At 43.8% G+C, this 22,718-nt stretch overlaps 1 protein-coding gene across 1 annotated transcript in view; it reads right to left on the reverse strand.

Moving 5' to 3' along the window:
• PFN2 (profilin 2) overlaps positions 1–22,718 on the reverse strand; it is a 67,355-nt gene that overhangs the window by 12,509 nt on the left and 32,128 nt on the right. Inside the window, exon 2 of the mRNA XM_068280801.1 lies at positions 6,407–6,599. Within this exon, the coding sequence (XP_068136902.1) occupies positions 6,407–6,599 (193 nt within the window). The remainder of the gene's footprint in view (positions 1–6,406; positions 6,600–22,718) is intronic.

The following is a 22,718-nucleotide window of genomic DNA, read 5'->3' on the forward strand; positions in this document are numbered from 1 at the left end:
AATTTCACTTAACTGGGGCTTCTACCAGCCTCCTGTAGACATCCTGTGCCCTTGCCGGTCCTCAACGATCCTCTGTTCTCCCTCTGCAGCTTATGCTTCATACACACTTGAGATAACAGTCTTTGGAAAATGAAAGATCACAGACCAATTTTACCCCCTTCCATGTAGTATGAGAGCCATACTCTACACAGTCTATTCTATGGAGCTGCACTCCCCATCAGATAAAAATCTTTGCAAGATGCTGCACACAAAGATGCCCGTACACACTCAAAAGATCATTATCTGCAAAAGATCTGTTCCTGCAAAAGATCCATTCCATGCAAAATGCATTATAGTCTATGAGATCTGCAGATCATCATACACACTTGGTTTAACAGACTTCATCTGCATATCTGGCAATCATCTGCAGATCTGAAAATCCACCCTGTTGAATCTGATCTGCAGATGATCTGCAGATGATTGTCTGTTAAACAAGGTGTGTATGATGATCTGCAGATCTCATAGACTATAATGCATTTTGCATGGAATGGATATTTTGCAGGAACAGATCTTTTGCAGATAATGATCTTTTGAGTGTGTACGGGCATCTGTGTGTGCAGCATCTTGCAAAGATTTTATTTGTTGGGGAGTGCAGCTCCATAGAATAGACTGTGAAGGTATGGCTCTCATACTACATGGAAGGGGGTAAGATTGGTCTGTGATCTTGCCTTTTCCAAAGACTTTTATCTCAAGTGTGTATGAAGCATTAGTTTTGGTTGGGCCACTGCACCATGCGTGGCCCTGGCTATGTGCATCCTTGCTCGCTTTCCCTTCCACAATAGTGTCCTGCGCATGTACAGGATGCTATTACGGATGGGAACGCAAACAAGGATACGTGTGGCCAGGGCCACGCAGGTGCAGTCGCCCGTCGACTGCCGAAAATAAGCCACGGCGGAGGAACGGAGGCTCGTTGAGGACCCGAGTGGGCACGGGACAGCTACAGCGGGCTGGTAGAAGCCCCAAGTAAGTGAAACTCATTTTCTTTACTTGGCTTTAGGTTTCCTTGGTACATGCGCTAATACCTCCCATTCTATTAAAAAAAAAAGAACAGTTCCACATCAAAAAACTTGAAAGAAATCTCAATTATGGGACACACAGGTGACTCTGCTGGTGTCTCCTGAAACTGTAGAGTTCGCAGTTGTGATGTGTAGACTGCAAAAAGCTGCAGTGAAAGCAGCCGAGTAATCGGCCTTTATGTTAAAGAGGTTCATGTTATCACTAATGCAAGATTTAATGGATAGACCATAGAAACGACCGGGGAATCGTGACCTTTCCAGCTTACAAGTTGCAATCTAATTTTAGCATTCTAACAAAGACTTTTATCGTGTTTGAAAAGAAACAGAACAGCTGCTGCGTCTGTGCTCACACTCGAGAAGTGAGCCCGCTCGTTCAGTTAGCGGCATCTGCTGATGCATTGTACCTATACAAACGCTAACACTATGGGTCTTTTCACAGCAACAGGATGCTTTTATGCATTGTGCCCAACCACTGACTGCCTAATGCATCTGTTTACACAGTGTACTTGTGTCTGAAAAATGGTGATCAACGGAACTAAAGTACCCACTTATTTAAACAGGCTGGAAATATTAACATGCATGTACAAAAAAGCTGGTTAATTCTTAAGATTAGAAAATAAAAATTAAACAAAAAACACCTGGCTGTGAACAAGTGGGTAACCACGGATTCATGAACAGGGCGTCATTGTACTAGTAGCAGTGTTATCAGGGCAAAGCAGAAGTCCACAAACAGACTATTAAATAGTGTCCATATTATATATTTGATTAACATTCAAAACGCAACTAAATCAAAAACTGAACATGGCAAATTCTGAAAACAAAACATCCTGCTAATTGTAAAGTAGAAGTATTACTTTTCATATTAAAAATCCATAGTGCAGCTGCGCACCCAGTGTCAGGTAGCTTCCTTTGAGCAGATAGTAGTCTAACATATACTCTCGTACCTGACGGAAGCCTGGAACCCACTACAAATCGCTATCGCAATCACTAGCATTTTTAATGAGCGTTTTGTAAGCGGTTTCTGGCAATTTTGGTAGCGATTTTGCCAGATTGTGTAGCGATTTCAATTCTGATTGGTCCTTTCGATTAATTTACATTTGTTTTACAGTGTGCAGTAATTAAAAACGCTAGCAAATTTCTCTGTGTAGGATTTGACGAGTGATTTGACGCCAGTGTTTATATACTTTATATTCCAGAAACGCTAACGCAAAACGTTAAAAATGCTGCATGTCCTGCGTTTGTGATTTTGGCAATTGCTCCAGTGGAATCCGGCCCAGCCATTAACATTAGTTGAGCATTTAGGGAAATCGCTAGTGTTTCGAAAACCTCCCTAAACGCTAAAAAAAAAATTTGCTCTAGTGCAGTATTTCTCAAACTTGTCATCGTGACTCCCCAACGGTGCATGTATTGCATGCAACCTCCCCTATGCACAGGTGGGGTAGTTAGTGTCTCAGCTACATGGAGTCCACCTAGCTGAGACACTAATTACCTCACCTGTGCATAGGTGACATTGCCTGCAAAACATGCACCGTTGGGGAGTCTCGAGGACAGGTTTGAGAAATGCTGCTCTAGTGGGTTCCAGCCCTGACATGAGGTCTCACCCGCCTCTTATGCACACAGCTGAATATGGGATGAGGGGGAGGCAGGTGTGAAATGATTTGTGTAGCTAAGGAAGGACACTTGCCTATGTGCAGCACAAACTTTTTGATGGCAGCATGGAAACTGCCATTATTCTCATACCCATAATCCCCATTTACTAACCCCTAATGTGCAGCTACTCCATCATACGGGTTGCCTAACTTGCACTCTCTGTGACCCTAAAATTATGCTCTGTGCACCTGTTCAGCAAGAGGCAGTGACAGCAGAGGCATGCGCTATAGCAACACATACTGCCCCTGGGGATCATCACTGCCACTTACCACCTCTGCCAAAGGATTTCTATTGTAATTTTACAGATGCTGGAAAATGTAATCTGGCATCTTTTGTTCATCCTAACGTAAAGCCTCATACAAACGTACGAGTTATGTCACCCGGAGGCGATCGCCACCCAATCAATCAGGCGACACTGCAGGACCGACACTACAGATGCCTCACTAGCCTACAGGCTAGTGAGGTTTCCTGTTTCTATGCCAAGCAGCAGTGACATCACGCAGCTGACAGGGTACGTGGGGAGAACAATACTCTTGGCAGTAGTGATCCACCTGGCAGATCGCTGCCCGAGCGGCTGGAGGCTGCTTTGCACATGCTGGATTCCATCTAGAGTGTCTTCAGAGCTTAAAAGTCACATGGTTACGTGATTGACCATCCAATATATAAAATGATACCACACATGCCTTATTTTATCATTAGTTGGGCATGTAGCCGACCATTATTGCCAGCCTGCACATTTATACCCATTAATCCAATCGCTAGGGACTCAGTCCAGGGGCTGTACAGATGCATTGCTAGCAACAGCAGTGCCTTCCGTCTGTACAGCATTGGGGACGTGAAGTGCTGCTCCAGCGATCGCATCCGATCACTATGGGCGCCAGTCATTAGAGATGTGCACGGATCTTATGGCCAAGTACAGGGGACACAAGGAGTTAATAGGCTTAGGGATTAAAGAGAACCCGAGGTGGGTTTGAAGAATATTATCTGCATACAGAGGCTGGATCTGCCTATACAGCCCAGGCTCTGTTGCTATCCCAAACCCCCCTAAGGTCCCCCTGCACTCTGAAATCCCTCATAAATCACAGCCACGCTGCTGACAAACAGCTTGTCAGAGCTGGCTGTGTTTATCTCTATAGTGTCAGTCTGCTGCTCTCCCCGCCTCCTGCAGAACTCCAGTCCCCGCCTGCATCTCTTCACTCCCTGCTGATTGGAGGGAAGGGACGGGGGCAGGGACCGGAGCTATGCAGGAGGCGGGGGGAGCAGCTGAGACTGACACTACAGATGTAAACACAGCCTCACAGCATGGCTGTGATTTATGAGGGATTGCAGAGTGCAGGGGGACCTTAGTGGGGTTTGGGATAGCAACAGAGGCTGGGCTGTATAGGCAGATCCAGCCTCTGTATGCAGATAACATTCTTTAAACACACCTCGGGTTCTCTTTAACATTCAATGCAGGGGGGCACAGTATTTTTTTACCCTGACAACTTTAAGCAACTTTAATTAGACCTCAGATCTCAGGATAAAAATATTGTTTTCTCACCCGGGGCTTCCTCCAGCCCCATGAGCACCAATGTGTCCCTCGCCATCCCCCCGAGGGCCTCCGTTCTCCGGATATTGATCCCGGTAATTTGGCTTAGCCGGGCCAGTCAGTTATTCCGCGCATGCACGCCCCCTCTGCCGACTGGCGCGACTGAGCTAGATTACCGGGAGCGATTGAGGCTGAACGGAGGCACGCGGGAGGACGGCGAGGGACACATCAGTGTTCATGGGGCTGCAGGAAGCCCTGGGTGAAAAGAAAAAAAAATATCTTTTTATCCGGAGATCTCAGGTAGATTAAAAGAAAGAAAAAAAACCTTTTCCACCTTTTAACCACCTAAACGGTCTGGACGAGCTCAGCTCGTCCAACACCGCCGGAGGCTGCCGCTCAGGCCCTGCTGGGCCGATTTTAATGAAATAAAAAGCAGCACACGCAGCCGGCACTTTGCCAGCCGCGTGTGCTACCTGATCGCCGCCGCAGCGCGGCGATCCGCCGCGTGCAGCGGCGAAAGAGGGTCCCCCCAGCCGCCCGAGCCCAGCGTAGCCGGAACAAACAGTTCCGGCCAGCGCTAAGGGCTGGATCGGAGGCGGCTGACGTCCATGACGTCACTCCGCTCGTCGCCATGGCGACGAGGTAAGCGGAACACGGAAGGCCGCTCATTGCGGCCTTCCGTGTTACTTCTGGCCGCCGAAGGCGATCAGAAGAACGCATCCGGAGCGCCCTCTAGTGGGCTTTCATGCAGCCAACTTTCAGTTGGCTGCATGGAATAGTTTTTTTTTATTTAAAAAAAACCCTCCCGCAGCCGCCCTGGCGATCTTATCAGAACGCCAGGGTGGTTAATGAACGTTTGCTGCCATTTGCTATAGCAGCAATCACTTTTGACACGTGTCCAAGGCAGCAGCTTTCAATGAGGACATAGATCCTGGGACACACAGGACATTTTTGGGAGGTAGAATCTACATCCTTGAATGCCAACTGGTTAATAGACACTTTTTTTTTTTTAACGATATTCCTGCTTTAAACTTGCATTTTGCTGAAGCACCCCAATCTCTGGAGGCGGGAATATTTGTCAAATGCAGTTTCAGTTTTACAAGAACATAACCTCTGTTTATATTAACTTAGAATCTATTGCACAGGTTTGCTACACATTTTCCCTACAACTTTTTTTTTGGGGGGGGGGTGCAAATATTAGGTACTGGGTAACATTATTGCTGGAAGCAGAAGCAAGATTTCTCCAGTCCAAATGGAACACAAAAGCCACAATAAAGATTTTTTTTTTCATTTAAATTGGCCTTGAGTAGAAGCCGTAGGTATGCACATAAGATTACCCACGGCTATATAGTAAAGAGGGGACACTCCCCAGCCCCTTCAGTAAGCGCTTCTTCTCCATGGATGGCCGCTATAAATTACATGGCAACAAGCGACACTGAACAAAAGACGCGCTGTGCCCCGGAAGCCTGCGGGTCCTCTCTGCGCATGTGCAGGCTTCCTGGCTTCTTCCCCCTCCCTCTGCCGCACGTCATTATGCAGTTCATGCAAGGAAGAAGCCAGGAAGCCTGCACATGCGCAGAGAGGACCCGCAGGCTTCCTGGTCTGGGGCACAGTGCGACTTTTGTTCAGTGTCGCTTGTTGCCATGTCATTTATAGGGGCCACCCAGGGAAAAGCAGAGCTTACTGAAGGGGCTGGTGAGTGTCCCCTCTACTAAATATGCACCCAGGGAAGCACATTACAACTGCAACATTGATGCCTGGTTTACATCAAGCCTCAGGCTAGGTTTACAGTTGCAGCATATAAAAACTCATCCATTGCAATTGATCAGTTGCTGTGCATTCATTCAGTTGCTGTGTATTTTCATGTGCTTTGGGATCCACAATGAACAAAAATGCATGCAGCAGTGCTTTGTGGAAAAGCTTTTAGTTACAGCACACAGATGTAAACTGACCTATAGGGAAACATAGAAAATTGTTTTACATACGATGCGCATTAGTTGTCCATTGCGTTACAGCTGGCAGCAACTGATTGGATGTAAGCCTAGCCTTGATACAGGACGGAAAGTAAAGCTCTACAGTTCATATGAACACTCTGCAACCTCAGAAGCAGGACGCCATGTACAAAGCTCACATCTAAGCACATTATACACTCTTCCAGCAGAATGGCTCTTACCTCTGACAGCTCTGCCTACAGCAATGTTGTATGTTGGCTCTCCACCTTGACTTTTTGTCCTGATATCCATTGTGTAATCGTTTTCAATATACAGGCTGTCTCTGATCACCGAGCATTTCTTCCCTCCAACAGTTAGACCATTAGTGAAAAATCCTTCTCTATCTTTTCCTATCAGTACATCTATTTCTGCGGGCTGCAAGAAGAGAAACAGAATGATTAGACACAAATGAATTCCAGAACGTTACATAACTAATAGCAATCTACAGTGTGCACAACTTGACGTACATACAGTAGATGTATAGAAAACACCACAAACCATGAAATGCCATGGTGATTAGACCCAAAAAGCATCATTAAAATACCATCCTTCCTATGGTTGTGGAGTTGGTACAACAATCGCCCGACCCCCTTATTTCAATATATAATAAAATATACAGTAAGTTGAATTCATGTATAAGCCAACCAAATTTTGAAGTGTGCCATTAAAGTGTACCTGAGGTCATGGGAAATAAAAGTTTTATACATACTTGTTGCCCCCTTTGCGCAGATTGCTCCCTTGCTGGCGTCCAAAGCCTCCTGGATCCTCCAGTAGCAGCCCAGTTATCTTCACCAGTCAAGTGCTTGTGCAGTGTGGCCAAGAGTGCTACGATGGGAGCGCAGCGGGGCCGGCGCGCACGGCCGGGCCTGCGTAGTACGCCCAACTGGCCGCAGAGAACGGGGCTGCTACTGGAGGATCTAGGAGGCTTTGGATGCCGGGGAGGGAGCTATCTTTCAGTCAGTGAGGAAATCAATCATTTTGGCAATTTATAAGTGTATGGGTACCTCAAGCTTTTATTTATATATATTGTTCTTCCATTTTTGTATATCATGTGTAACATTACTGAGTACTTATCAACTCCTTTCACATTTTTGTCCCATGCTAGTGTGCTTAATCTAATCCCTTACGATTCTTGATTTTGTAAAACACTAGACAATTAGGCCCGTTTCAACAACTGGCACTAGAACATAGTGCTAGCGTGCAGCCACATCAGCAACAGCTTGCGCGCACACATCCGTCAAGTCCCACCACATGTCCGCAGCCCTGTTCATGCGCACTACGGAGGCACACACGGACACAGATACCTGGGATTTTATTAGGTAGATAGCTGACCACACATATCAGTAACAAAAAAAACAAAAAAAAACTGAGAGAGAGACCTGGATAAATACATATTTAGGGACAGCTGAAAATGCCATCAGGGCATGTGTCCCCATCTCAGAAATGACTACTATACTATGCAGGAGCTTCTGGCAGAGGGACACTGATTTCTCTACCTTCCCTTGTGAATATGCATTGCTTTTCAATATTCATAAAAGCACTGTCACATTAACGGCTGTCTCCATTATTACTAATTAGCATCCTTCAGCTCTGCAGACACTCCTTAGCTCACTGCATTCCATGACTGCTCATCTCTGTCCACACTCCCACTGGACTGCCACTCTCTTATACTGGAAACACATTATTTCCCATCATGCCTGCATTAGGCTGTAGGGCAGGACAGAACAATGCTGCTAACTGTATACTGGCCCTTATTCTACTAAGAAGGCTGAGATTAGGAAGTACGGTAACAGAACACACCTGCTGACAGGAGCCACAGGCTCATTCCACAGCCGTAGTGCAAACCAAATGTCAAGTATGTAATTGCTACTGATAAATGAGACCAATTCACAAGGTGCACATACGGACTTGCAAGGTCTTAAGAAAGTGCTAATTACATTGTGAAATGTTGACCGTTCAGCTCCGCACCTCTGTGTTATGCCTAATCACTTTCTACTATATGAAAGTGTATTGGAATCATTTGAAGTTTTTAAAGAGTACTTTAGGTGTAACTAACATCGTCATGACAGCCTCTATCATGGAGGATGAGGGGGGTTGCGGGGTTAAATACTCACTTGTCTGTGTATCAGGTCTGCAGGCAGGTGAGGGCTCTGCCTCCGATCGGTGATGGACCCTGGCAATTTATTTTAAACTTGTCGCCGAGACTCTGGCCACACCCACTTGTGTGGCCGCGGACAGCCCCCAGCTTGGCTGCCCGCGGTGTGATTGGTGGCTGCCGAGCTGGGGACAGGCCATGGCCACGCATGTGGAGGTTTCTGAAGAGCTTCAGCAGTCTTTCGGAAACATGGCCACCGCTGTACTGCTGAAGAGGGGGCGGAGAGTCTCCTGTGCCTGAAGACGTCAGGTATGTATTTATCCCCGCCACCTCCATCCGTCCTTATTGAGGCGGAGCCTGTCATTGATAAGCTCTGTCATTTTCAGCTCAAGTACTTTTTAGGAAGATCTTGCAATAAACTGCATTTTTTCACGTAAATTCATATGTGCACTTTGGGGACTGGTCTCATCTATCAGTAGAGATTAGTTAGACACTTGAGGGCCATCATCTTTAACCACTTCGCATCCAGACCTTGTTTTCAACTTATTGACCAGAGCAGTTTTGACAGTTTAGCTATGTCCCTATTTAATCAGAAATAACTTTATACCTACTTATGACACAGAAATGAAATATATATTGTTTTTTTCAAGACAAACTAGGCTTTCATTGTATGCCATTTTTTCCCTCAAACAATTTTGTTTTCTATGAATTTTAATGGGAAAACAAAGAAAAAAATAGAAAAAACATGTATTTCTCAGTTTTACCAATTCCAGTTTAAAAATAAAAAGTGCTACTGTCGATAAAAAACACACATTTTGTTTGGCTATTCTTACTGCTTATCACAAAACTTCGATTATGTTCCGGTCACAATTTATGGTAAAGATATTTGATTCTGAAATAGTGCTACAAAGTGTGTTTTTCACTATGAAATGAGAAAATAAAGTACCTTTAATAGTAAAAATCAATCTCATTAGCTCAGGAAACTTATATTCCCATTCACCAATTAGTCCTGCATCAGATAGTGCCAGAAATATGCACAGGAGCAAGCCCAATCCTGCACAGCACTGCTTCTGCTACAAGACGTATATCTACTGACCTGTGGCTTAGATGAAGTCCCAGAGGACGTATATCTACTGACCTGTGGACGAAGTGGTTAATAAACATGGCTACATAAAAAAATACACATTGGCACAAAATATAGAAATGATAGACAAAATATGAGGAATTATAGTGACAGGTGTATAGTGATTAAAGAGGCACTGCAGTGACACACAGTAGAAAGCAGTAATTTATTCAGGATACCCCATTTCATGGTAATTTTCATGGTTTCAGCATCAGAAACACTTCCTAACACTTCCTGTATCTATATATTGCTGTATATTGGTATGTAGCCCCTCCCTCCCAGTGATGCTTAAAGAGAGTCTGAAGCGAGAATAAATCTCGCTTCAGACCTCATAAATAGCAGGGGCATGTGTGCCCCTGCTAAAACGCCGCTATAGCGCGGCTTAACGGGGGTCCCTTCACCCCCAAATCCCCCTCGATACACCGGGGGAGCGCTTCCTGGTTGGGGCAGGGCTAACCGCCGCAGCCCTGCCCCACGCGCGTCTGTCAGCGCGTATCTCCGCCTCTCCCCCGCCCCTCTCAGTCTTCCTTCACTGAGAGGGGCGGGGGAGAGGCGGCGATGCGCCGCTGACAGACGCGACTGGAGGCAGGGCTGCAGCCGTTAGCCCTGCCTCCAGGAAGAGACAGCCAGCGACTTTTTCACGACACACTTTTGCGGGGGGTGGGTTGGGGGTGAAGGGACCCCCGTTTAGCCGCGGGATAGCGGCGTTTTAGCAGGGGCACACGTGCCCCTGCTATTTATGAGCTCTGAAGCGAGATTTATTCTCGCTTCAGAGTCTCTTTAACCTAGGCTTGTTAACAGCCGGAGAGATACGTAGAGAGCGCACTTCCGCTTGCGCAGACTGGCAGAACTAACGGGACCCGATACCGGAGCTGCAGGGAATGGAGGACGGTGGCATGGGAGCGATCCACGTGCATGGGACAGGGGGGAGTCCTAGGTATGTATAAAACTTTTTTTTTTAATTTGGTCTCTGGTTTCCTTTGAGCTATGCGGAAGTCTCCTCCCAGAGCATTCTAGGAGACCAGTTATATTTGCTACTGGCTTCAGAACTCTCAGTAAACAAACAAACACTATGCGGAGCTGCACCTGACAGGACAAGAGATGTTGCCAACAGTAATAAATTACAAAATGTAAGTCGAGGTGAGGAAAGATTTTACAGTGAACAAATACAGACAAAATATGTCTAATCCCTAACATAGTTAGTTATATATCCAACGTAGTCTTAAGGTGGCCATACACTCCTTCGATTAGCAGCAGATAGATGATCAGATAGATTTCTGATCTATCTGATGTGTTTAGGAACATTTTTTACTAGGAACAGATTTCCAATTGATTTCAGTTTGAAATCTATTGAAAATCGATCTGATGGCATTTTTTGCCATCAGATTTCCATTAGGGCCAATGCAAAATGATAAGCAATCTCAACAGATCGACCTAGATTTTCCAGCCTGCCAGATCGATTGAAATCGATCGAAATCGTCCTCAAATCGATCGATTGGTCAATCTATTTGCAAACGACCGATTTTGATTGATCGCCAAAAATCGGCTGAGTGTATGGGCCCCTTTAAGGTGCACGTACACCATACAATTTTTATGCAATCTGGCTGTACAATCAAGTGCTGTTATACTAAATGGATGCTGGTAAAATTGTATAAAAATTGTACAGATTGTATGAAAATTGTATGGTGTGGTAGACAGAAGCTGCACGTTCTGTCACAACACTGTACGTCGCACGTCATCAGGATCCTGAGCAGCGGTGATACACGAGGGCAGCACATACGGTCTCTACCATGCTGCTCATGACGCGCACGTCATCATTGGCAGACCCGCAGGCGAATCAAGGAAGAGGGAGAGCGGCTCATTGCGCAGCAAAGTCTGCGCTGACAGCTGCCTCCCTCAAAGCCTGCGGGATGCCTGAGGGGGGGGGGGGGGGGGGGTCCTTCTGTATAACGGCTAAAGGTAAGCTCAAACAGTACAGTATTTGTCAGTTGACATTGCAAGGCTAAACCATTTTTTTCCCCTCAAAACCTGAAAAGTCTCCCCCTGCAATAAAGTCCGTAAACGTTATGCAAGGGACTGACGGACTCCGATTTCAGTGACATACACTACATTAAAGGGAAAAACCACAGCAAGGCTCCTATATACTAGATACATCTACTGTTGAATAGTTAAAAATTAAGTGATTCGCGGGAGTGGTCCTTTAACGCATTTTAACCGAAATATTTTTCATAATGCACTGCTATGGAGAAGAAATAAACATGCGTACTAACTGATTACGTGTAAATGAGGCCTAAGGCCAGTTTTAAAGGGGAAGCCAATGAATCTATCTGTATGTTTTTGTGATGTGAGAGGATACCAGAGGGCCTGGAGGAAACCTACCCAGACACGGGAAAAACATACAAACTCCATGCAGATAGTGCAAGGCCGGGGTTGAACCAAGGACCTAGGGCTATAAGGCAACCTTGCTGCTCATATGATCCAAGTGCTCTCTGTAATAATTTCAGTAATCAAAACGTGAAGCTGTTTCAGCCATAATTACATGTGGGTTTCTGTAACTGTATTAATGATGATACTTAATTGTAATTTCTAAATTAGCCAGTGCTCATAATTGTCTTTTACTTTACAATTTAAAATGTGTACCGCAAGAAAATATTTTTTAAGAATAATAATGTCAGTTATGCATAATAACACACCCATAAATAAAGCAAAAGACAAAACCAACGTTATTAAATAATGTGGCTCTGCTTGCAAGTATTGCTGCAGTAATGACAACATAAAAACAAAGTTAACTAATTTTTGTGTTTTAATTTGCTTGTGAATTTCTCATAACTACTGTATGCTCATGCCAAAGCAGTGACATAACTGGCATTGTCAGCATCCAACATGTGCTGCAAATATGGCAACTCTATGCTGTCAAGAATATGGAATTTTAAATAGGGAAAATGGACTGATACTTTCCTTTGTTTCATTAGTTATAAATGTACCAAAATGATAGCCTGCTTTCCACTATGTCATGAACTGGATGAGGATGTGCAAAGCTCACAATCAGTGGGATGGGGGAGGGGAGTCTTAAGAGCACACATGGTGGTGTGGATAGCGCTCTTGCATTGCTGGGTTTCTGGTTCAAATCCCAGCCAGGGCACTATCGGCACAGTTTGTATGTTTTTCCCGTGTCTGCAAAGGTTTACTCTCACATCCCAAAAATACTCAGATATGTAATTGTTCTTACCCCTCAAACTGGCCCTAGACTACAATGGACCTATGACTATGGTAGGGATTAGATTGCCAACTCCTCTGAAGGTCAGTCAGTGACAAGACTATGTACTGTGTAAAGTGCTGCAGAAGATGTCAGCACTATAGTAATAATAATGCTCCCCTGCAGTTTTTGGCACTCCTCGTGGCAGAACAGTATCAGGATTTGATTTCCGGCACCCACAGAGGAGCCCCAACTCTGCCGGTCTGTTTTTCAATTAAAAAGCACCAGTTATAAAGAATGTAGTCCATCTCTATACAGTGCCACGAAGATGCTGGCACTATATAAATCCAAAATGATATTATTATTATTATTATAGAAGAATAATGGTAAAATTGGCCTTCATTGTCTTTATTCGGCATCTACCGAAAAGCCGTGAGAGAAAATCGATGCGTTAAAAACTGACATTTCTGAATGGATCCGATAGAGAATACTGGATACGGTGACACGTCGCTTTCTCTTTTGATCTCCATTGCGTAAAAAGGTACAGTTTTGTGTCTGGTGTGAACCTAGCCTAAGCGATTGCCGGTGTGGTGACAAATATTTATGTCTTTAGCAGATTTTGAGTGCTCCCAACTTTTCTTTGCCTAGAGCTGGCTATACACTGGTCAATGTGGCCGACACATAGATCCCTCTCAAATAATAATCTGATAAAAGAGGGATCAATCTGATCGAATCCCTCCATGCACAGTACACAGATTTTCAACAGGATTCAATCAGTTTAAAATTAATTGCACACTGCCTGCCAGGCCCCCAGGTCTCACCCATGTATGTCCGAACTCCCTCATGAAGAGTGTAGACAGTGGAGCGGTCTGACATTCCCTGTCTTCTGTATGTAGCTGCCGGCGCTCCTCCCAGTCTCTTCTCTCCCATGGTGCCTGTGTCACGTGACAAACACTAGAGGAACCGTGGCACGTACCTTACGTGACCACTAGAGGTCTCTAGTGTTCAAACTCTAGCGTTTGTCATATGACACAGGCGCCATGAGAGAGGAGTAGCCAGTGGTGGAGAGACGACACAGGAAGCATGCCAGCAGACAGGCGAGTGTATGCTTCGCTGCCTACACTGCAAAATCAAAAGCTGCTATCGCCATGCTCCCTACTGGCACGATTAACCGATTCTGGTTGAACATTGATCTTTGTTTGCAGAATTAATTTCTAGCTGATTTTCTCAAATTGGCCAGATAGTGACCTAAAAACATTAGACCAGTGTATGGCTACTGAAAACACTACCCACCCCTCTCCTCCGCCTAATACCCAACTGTCTCTCCTGTGGTCATTCATTTTCATAGATTTTCTAGTGGAAAGTAGCAGCTGCAGTGATACTGCAACATTAAACAACCACTATCTACAGTAGACTTTTCACATAAACAAATACATATTCCTAGTCACTGATCAGTAGTGATGATATGCAAAAAAAAATCCTCACAGATAAAAGCATAAATTACAGGTTGTGTTTGAAAAGAACATTCAACATTCCTCTATACAAAGAGTATGTTTCAATGTTTATGCAGCGTTTCTACTGGATGCAGTGCATATAAAAGACAAGAGGAATGCGTCAGAATACAGAATTGTAGGTTTACTTCCCTTCAAAATGTGCAGTATCGGTTTCACTTTACTTGCATCACAGTTTATCTTCAATTATTTGCGTACACAAAATAAACCATTTGAGCAGAAGGCTCTATTTTCTCCAGGGCCTTCCCTCTACTAGTAAAAGATCTCCCTGAAAATTTGCCTCAAAGGAAACCTGAGAACAGAGAGATGCATTTAACTAGGGCTTCTTCCAGCCCCCTGTAGGCCGTGGGCCCCCTTACCGTCCTCCCAGGCTGCTCCGTTGTCCCACAGTCAGCTACAGTAAATCCTTCAGTCGCGCTCCACTCTTCATGTGCCTTCCCGACCTCCTGTACCCGCCCATCTTGCTTGTACGGATGAGAGGATTCTGTCCATGCACAGTCCGGTAAGACTGTAACTGCGCAGGAGTGTGCGGCTGGAACCATTCATGTGCAGTGGAGCACGATGGAAGAATTTACCAAAGCTGACTGCGGGACAGCTGAGTGACCCGGAAGGATGGTAAGGGGAGGCTACAGGAAGCCCAGGTAAGTATAAATTCTTCTTCTGCTTTATTTGATCTGTACACTTGAATAAAGTCTTGCACACACAGGGCCACCTCTACCAAGAATCTAACACAGTACAGTGACCACCGATCTCCCTTCATGGATCATCGAACAATCAGGATAGCGATTCATTTTGGTTGAGGGCATGGTTTTCCCACTCAGTCCGACTGCCTCACGCTGCTTCATTTGTCTTCCTCACCCACTTCACAGCAACATTCACCAGTCTCTATGAACTTGGCCTCAAACAGTGTATGAGGCTTACGTTGCATACATAAACCGATATAATGAGAGATAAGGAATAACCTTATCTGTAACTGCCTATATTTTTCACAATAGTGGTCCTTTAAACTGTAGAGGTTTAAAGGTTCATTCAGATCCCCAACAAAGACCATTTCAAGGTTTACCTCACTTTCTAGGCTTTAAAAAGGTGGAAATCAGGGGGAAGACCCTACTTGGTGAAAATCAGCACATTGCGGTTCCTGGTAATGGGCAACTACAGTTCACAGTGTTATATAACTAATAAGCAGGAGTCCTGACAGTGAAAGTAAGATTAGATAACTCTTTGATACAAGGCCAGAATGATTCCCATGTGCTTTACATGCTCCATTTCTCCTGGGCCTTAAGGACAGAAAAGCATCTTGAGATTGATGGAGGAGGTGGCTGTACAAAATGACTAGTGTGAAACTTGTAAAGAGTGCTTCCTTCCAGCCAATATAGAACAGACACAAGAGGGAAGACAGGATACAAATACTGTGTATACCAGTTTGATTAATCTGTATTTTTTCAATCTACAGAAACTGAAATTCGCAGGGGCTGAACTAGATATGAGCTAATGATAAACTAACTGACAGCCTGATCAAGCTGCCTATTAATAATTAGCTCACAAGTCTGATTACTGTCAGGAAAGGTTCTAGCAATGCTAATTCCTGTAGATCTCCCTCTTCCCCAACCCATACGGTACACACGTCTGATATACCTGAACAACTCGTCATTCAAACCGGTCATTTGAACAACAGTTTGGCGTGTGTACGAACAGTCGTTAGACTGATAGCAGCAGTTTTGACTGATCCGCTTGGCGGATCCATGGACTAAAGGTGCGTACACACGCACGACAGCAGCCAATGACGGGTCCGTCAGCACCTCCCGCTGGGCGGGTTTTCAGCAGACTGTAGTGCATGTGTATGCACTGTCCGTGGACTGATAAGGCGGATCGTTCAGGAACAGCCTTATCAGTCCGCCGACAGTGCGTATACATGCACTACAGTCTGCTGAAAACCCGCCCAGCGGGAGGTGCCGACGGACCAGTCGTTGGCTGCTGTCGTGCGTGTGTACGCACCTTTACTGTCGTTCAAATGACAGTTAGGTCCGGACATGTGTACAAACGACTTGTTGTTTGAAAGTCTATTAGTTTGACACTAATAGACTTTCAAACAACAAGTCATTTGATCAGTCATTTGATCCAGTCCATTGTTCTATCAAGTCCATTAACCAGTCAAAAGACATGTAAATTAGTTGTAATTAGCATTTCAAACATTTTGTCGTCTGTGTGTACAAGCAGTCTGAACGACTTTTTGTTTGAATGACAAGTCGTTCAAACGTCCGGTTTGAACGACAATCGGGTGTAAAATCAGACGTGTGTATGCACCTTAACATTGCCTCTAGGCTAAATTTGCATCTGTACAGAGCTTGATCCCAAACTGTCACCTGAGGGATCGAGTGTAAAGTAGAAGGCTTTCATTCATTATGTTGGTTGTTCCACTGAGCTGTACAAGGCAGAATGCACAGTTTATCAATATTGTGCGCATTTTACACATACCCAAATTAGGATGACAAAGTAAGTCAATAGGATGACTCACATTTGCTTTGCGATTTCAGATGTGGACAAAAGAACAGGCGGTAGGATTAAAAAATAAATAAATAAATACAGTAAATAAAATAAAAAAAATCACAGACCGTGAAGTGATTCAGTCATCTGACCGCTGGTGACCCCCATCAAAATGTGGGTTAAACTGCATCCGTTTTCCACAATAAGTGTGAGCCCTGCCTTAGGCCTTATTCATATTAGGAATACAGGTGACCGTGCACTCTAGGGTGTGTAAATATTACAGTTCCTTATAGCACATCGGTCATGCGGAAAGTATGTGAATGGAGCCACTGAAGGCCACAAATTGAACAGTCATCTATATACCATATGGTTTTACAGAGTGCAGCAATGCATACAGTGTCTAGCTGCTCAACTTTGCATTAGAGAGACTGGAGCTGTGTCTGAAAATAGAGACTGCAAGATGATCCCTACATGGCAGACACTGGCTGTTAAGTGTGACCCTGTACTACCGTACTACTCACCACCTGGCACACTGGCCGGTCCCTCAATGTACCTAATTCTCCAACCCAACAGGTTTTTCTGGTGCATGAAAATATAATTTAGAGCATATTAAAAAAAACAAAAAAACAAAAAACAAAAAAAAACCACAGAAACCCCAAACCTTCCCCAGTAATCATCTTCGCAATCCAGATCTTTCCTCCTCCCTCTGTTCATCCCCTGCTCCTCCTTTTCTTTTCCAATCTTTCTCTTACACCTTTTCCAACACCTCCTGATCAGTGACCTCCTCCTTCATTTTTACTCCTACTATATGATTCCATTACATTATCTATACCTGTCACCATGATCATTCTCTACTGTGCCCTATTCCTGTATACTGGTGCTACAGTATTTAAATTAATCCAAGTGTCTAACTACCGTAGTTCCGTACCAGCAGTCTCTGGTTCCTGGTATAAAACTCTGACATAATATTCAATAAAAACATGTTTCCCTACTTTTTATATCCCATACAGTTATCATGTTTGCTTTCATGCATAAGTATTATTAATTTATAAATTACAAGTTCCCAAGTACATAGTTACATAGTTATTTTGGTTGAAAAAAGACATACGTCCATCGAGTTCAACCAGTATAAAGTACAACACCAGCCTGCTCCCTCACATATCCCTGTTGATCCAGAGGAAGGCGAAAAAACCCTTACAAGGCATGGTCCAATTAGCCCCTAAAGGGAAAAATTCCTTCCCGACTCCAGATGGCAATCAGATAAAATCCCTGGATCAACATCATTAGGCATTACCTAGTAATTGTAGCCATGGATGTCTTTCAACGCAAGGAAAGCATCTAAGCCCCCTTTAAATGCAGGAAGTACAAGAGCTTACATTGCATTTTATTCCTAACTGGTGTATTCATATTGTAATGTACCCAGAAATGCTTTCTAAAATTTCTGTCTGTGTTTTGGAGTGTCTGAATTGCCAGAGAATGTTTACATTCCTCACGTGATACAATGAAGTAAACACGATAATAAAAAAATAAAAAAATGGTGGTAGTATATAATATTCTGTAAATAATATTTTACAACAAAGAAGAAATGCTGGGTTTCATACCACTTTAAGGACCAGAGACTGTTAGTACCGCAAACCGGCGTCTCCCTACAAATCGCTGCACATACCAGTCGCTCCTCCATCGCCGCAGGCCTCGCTCTCTCTGCCGTCCCTATGACTGCAGAGCTGTGTGCCCTGGTCAGGAGCCGCTTTCACTAGCTCCTGACCCTGTCATTCAATGTAAGGCAACGTGATTGGCTCACAGTGATCACGCGATCAGGAGCCAATGAAATCGGCTCCTGACCGGCCCAGAGAGCCAGATTGTTAGCACAGCGAGTGAATTGCGGCAGGGGAAAAGTGGTGCAATTGGCGGGAGCACGCGTCAGCTCATGTTGAAATCTATGTCCTGTCAGAGCCGCACAGCCACAAGCAGGATGTAGATTTCAGAACAATCCAGACCATATCCTTGTTTAGTCACCAACAGTGAGGCTCCCTGCACACTACAAATCCAATTTGCGATTTCAATTTTCCCTGGATGCTATCAAAAGAAAAATGCAGAAAAAAACGCAGCATGTAGTACTGATTAAAAATCGGAATCGCATGTGAAAATCGATTAAAAATCGAAATTGCATATAGTGTGCAGGGAGCCCGACACTGATCATCATCCAATCCATAACTAACAAATCGTTTCGGGGCACCAAGGGGTCCCCTTTGTCAAGGTAACAGCACAGATGGATTCAACCAGTGTCTCGCTGTGCGTAGAACTCTCAGTAATAAACATTCTGCACAGATCACCTGGCAGGACCAAAGGTATCACCAACAGTGAACTTTCAGAATGTAAATCAGGAAGAAGAAAGATTTTCAAATGGGCAAACACTGAAAATCTATAAATGATTAATGTAAATAATAAGCAATTTTAGTCGTTATTTTCAATTCAGAAACTGAGATAGGCCTAGTGCACACCAGAGCGGTTCGGCTGCGGTTTGCGATCCGCTTGCGGGTGTGGATCCGCTAGGGTAATGTATTTCAATGGGCTGGTGCACACCAGAGCCGGAATCGTTTTGCAGAAATGCATACTCCCGGGGTGAGGCATTTTTTGGATTGCGGATGCGTTTCTGCCTCAATGTTGAGTATAGGAAAAACGCAAACCGCTCTGAAAAACGGCACTTAGGAGCGGTTTGCCAGGCGTTTTTTGTTACAGTAGCTGTTCAGTAACAGCTTTATTGTAACAATACATGAAATCTACTACACCAAAAACCGCTTTACAAAACCGCAAAATGCTAGCTGAAACGCTGCAGAAAAATAAGAAAAAGCGTTTCAAAATCTGCTAGCATTTTGCGGATCTGCTAGCGGTTTTTGGTGTGCACCAGGCCTCAGAGTTTAATGATTTTTGTACCGACCCCACAGCCCGATTCAAAACACGTTATTCATAGATGATCCAGTGCTGCCAGACTGTAAATGCAATTATATCTGTTCTTATCCTCTGAAGGTTTCTTGCCCAATATTTCAAGGAATATTGCTAAATTAGGGGAGGGGGAGCAACAGAGGGAACCTTTAGGGCTCTTTCACATCAGAGCTTGCGTTGGAGAACGCTCAAAGCATACGTTTTGTTGTATGCGTTTTAATGCGTTTTGATATGCTTTGCACTGCAGTGAGTGTGCGTTTTTAATCCGTTTTCAATGCGTTATGAGCACATATAAAAACGCAGGTAATTTTTTTTTCTTTTAGTTTTCAACTTTCTACATTGTTCCTCTGTTGCATTCTGGGACTGATTGCCTGCGTTAACGGATTAAAAACGCGCATAGTGTGCGTTTTACATTGACTAACATTGTAACGCATAAAGCCAGCGTTGGCCGAAAAACTGCGCCTGGGTGCAGTGTAACGCAACGCACAAAAAGGCTGCGTTATATGTGAAAGCTAAATTGAAAGTCTATGGACTTTCATTGCACCTTGGGTAACGCAAACTTTACCCTTTGCGTTGAAACGCAGAAAATCTGCCCTAATGTGAAAGAGCCCTTAGCATTTGTAAGTACTGTGGAATCTTGGAAAGTAGCAACTCTACGCTCTGTAGAGACCACATATGTCTGGGATTTAAAGTCAGTTGTCTGGAATTTTTGTTTCTCCAGCTTCTGTTTCAGCCCATCTCACAAGAATTAATATCTCCATTCACCTGAGTGCTATCCCTGCACTGCTCATCACCTGTGTGTCCTGAATCTTTAGTGTCTGTTTACCTACAATTACCTCAGTGAATAGAGTTGCATGAGCAGCAAACAATGGGTAAGATGAGGAAAACTGGGGAGAGCTCAGGTCACTCCGTTTCAGTTTCCTGCAGTGATGAGATCATGAAACTGATTTTGAGCAACAGAACATTTCATTTTAGATTTTTTTTTAGGTCAGATTTGTTTTTTATTTAAATATTTAGTATTTATACTAAATAATCCCCTAAATGGCTGCAAAAACACTCCCCATGGGTCCCAGGTCTTAAGGAGGCCACTAATGATTCAATCTTTTTCATCCAATCTTACCATGTCTATGTAGTATAAGGTAACTGCCTGAAGTATCCATTCAGTATATTCACTCAATTTACCCTTATGCTACATATATTTGGTAAGATTGGATGAAAAAATTGGATCATTAGTGGCCACCATTAGGCAGAGGATCAGCAGGACAACCAGGCAATGTGCATTCTTTAAAAGTAAATACATAGGTCAGCCTCCATATAGTAAGTATGTTTTACCTCGTGTTCCCTTTAAAGAAAACCTGTACTGAAAAAAAAGTTCCCCTGGGGGGTAATCACCTCAGTAGGGGGAAGCCTCTGGACCCTATTGAGGCTTCCCCCGTCCTCCTGTGTCCCACGGTGGACTCGCTGCAGCCAACGGAACGCACAGGCGACAATTGTCAGGCTGTGCAATATTTACCTTTTCTGGCTCCAGCGGGGGCGCTGTTGCGACTCTTCCCAAGGAGATAGGCGAAAATAGCCGATCTCTGTCGGTTCCGCTCTACTGCGCATTAAAATATAATTCCGGTAGTTTAGGCACAGATTGCACCTGATAATTTGGGTGCCTCCATAGGACACTGTAGACATTGTTGCTATAGTAGCACCACAGTGGTAATTTGGGCGCCGGATAAATTGCAGTTATGGCAGGCGCTGGAGTGCCGCTATACTACAGCTGTACCTATAAGCTGACCTTATAAATTTAGCATCGGTGATGGGAAGGTAATTTGTATGCTGTATACATTGCTCCAGAGGTCAGAGTTGTGCAAAGGTGGCGATAGTTGGGAAAGGGGGGGGGATTAAAAAGTGACAGTTAGGTTAGGCTATGTAATAGTAGAATATCAGTAAAGTTGGCAATATTCTGCTGATGGTAAAAGGACATCGTACAGTATCAGGTAATTTACCGATAGTCTGCTATTCAGTAAATCCAAGTACATTATAACTCGCAGCTTTTTTGTATACGCTTTAAAACATGCTACAGAAATATCACTAATGTACCTACTTTAGTTTTATATTGGAGGGTGTAAAAATGGGCACACAGATTAAAGAGACACTGAAGCGAAAAAAAAATGATGATAATATGATTTGTATGTGTAGTACAGCTAAGAAAAAAACCATTAAGATCAGATACATCAGTCTAATTGTTTCCAGTACAGGAAGAGTTGAGAAACTCCAGTTGTTATCTCTATGCAAAAAAGCTATTAAGCTCTCCGACTAACTTAAGGCCCATACACACGCCGGGCTGATCGCTGGTAACCAGTCTTATCACCCGAACGATAGTCTGTACACACGTCGGATTTGACGCAAAAACGTCCGAACGACGGAACGTTCAAACGACGGGTCGTTCGCTAAAATCCGACGTGTGTATGGGCCTTTAGTCGTGGAGAGGGCTGTTATCTGACTTTTATTATCTCAACTGTAATTGAACTGTTTACTTTTCTCTGCTAGAGGAGAGGTCATTACTTCACAGACTGCTCTGAAAGACTCATTTTGAATGCTGAGTGTTGTGTAATCTGCACATATTATAGAATGATGCAATGTTAGAAAAAACACTATATACCTGAAAATAAAAATATGAGAATATTTTCTTTGCTGCTAATCTTCTAGTAATTATTCATAGTACACAACCAATTCATTTTATCATATTTTTTTTTTTCGCTTCAGTGTCTCTTTAAAATGTCATAGTTTTAAAATAAGCACAGAATGTTCAATAAATATTAACTAAAAGCAAAAGGGTACTTACATACTAACTACTAATAAAAACCTTAATAAAAAATAGAAATTGAGGAACATGACAAAATTAACCACTTCACCACTGAGGGGTTTCCCCTTATGGATCAGAGCAATTTTCACCTTTCAGTGCTCCTCCCTTTCATTAACCAATACCTTAATCACTACTTATCTATATCTTTTCTTTCTTCGCCACCAGTTAGGCTTTCTTTGGACATTATATGCACCTTAACAATTTACTGCTACTGTTCTGTTATAGTGGTCTCCAAAGTGTGGCACTTGTAGCTAGATCATGTTCCATGAACAATTTTTTACAGTAAGT

The sequence above is a fragment of the Hyperolius riggenbachi genome, chromosome 4, assembly GCF_040937935.1.
Source record: "Hyperolius riggenbachi isolate aHypRig1 chromosome 4, aHypRig1.pri, whole genome shotgun sequence".
In the NCBI taxonomy this organism is placed as follows: Eukaryota; Metazoa; Chordata; class Amphibia; order Anura; family Hyperoliidae; genus Hyperolius; species Hyperolius riggenbachi.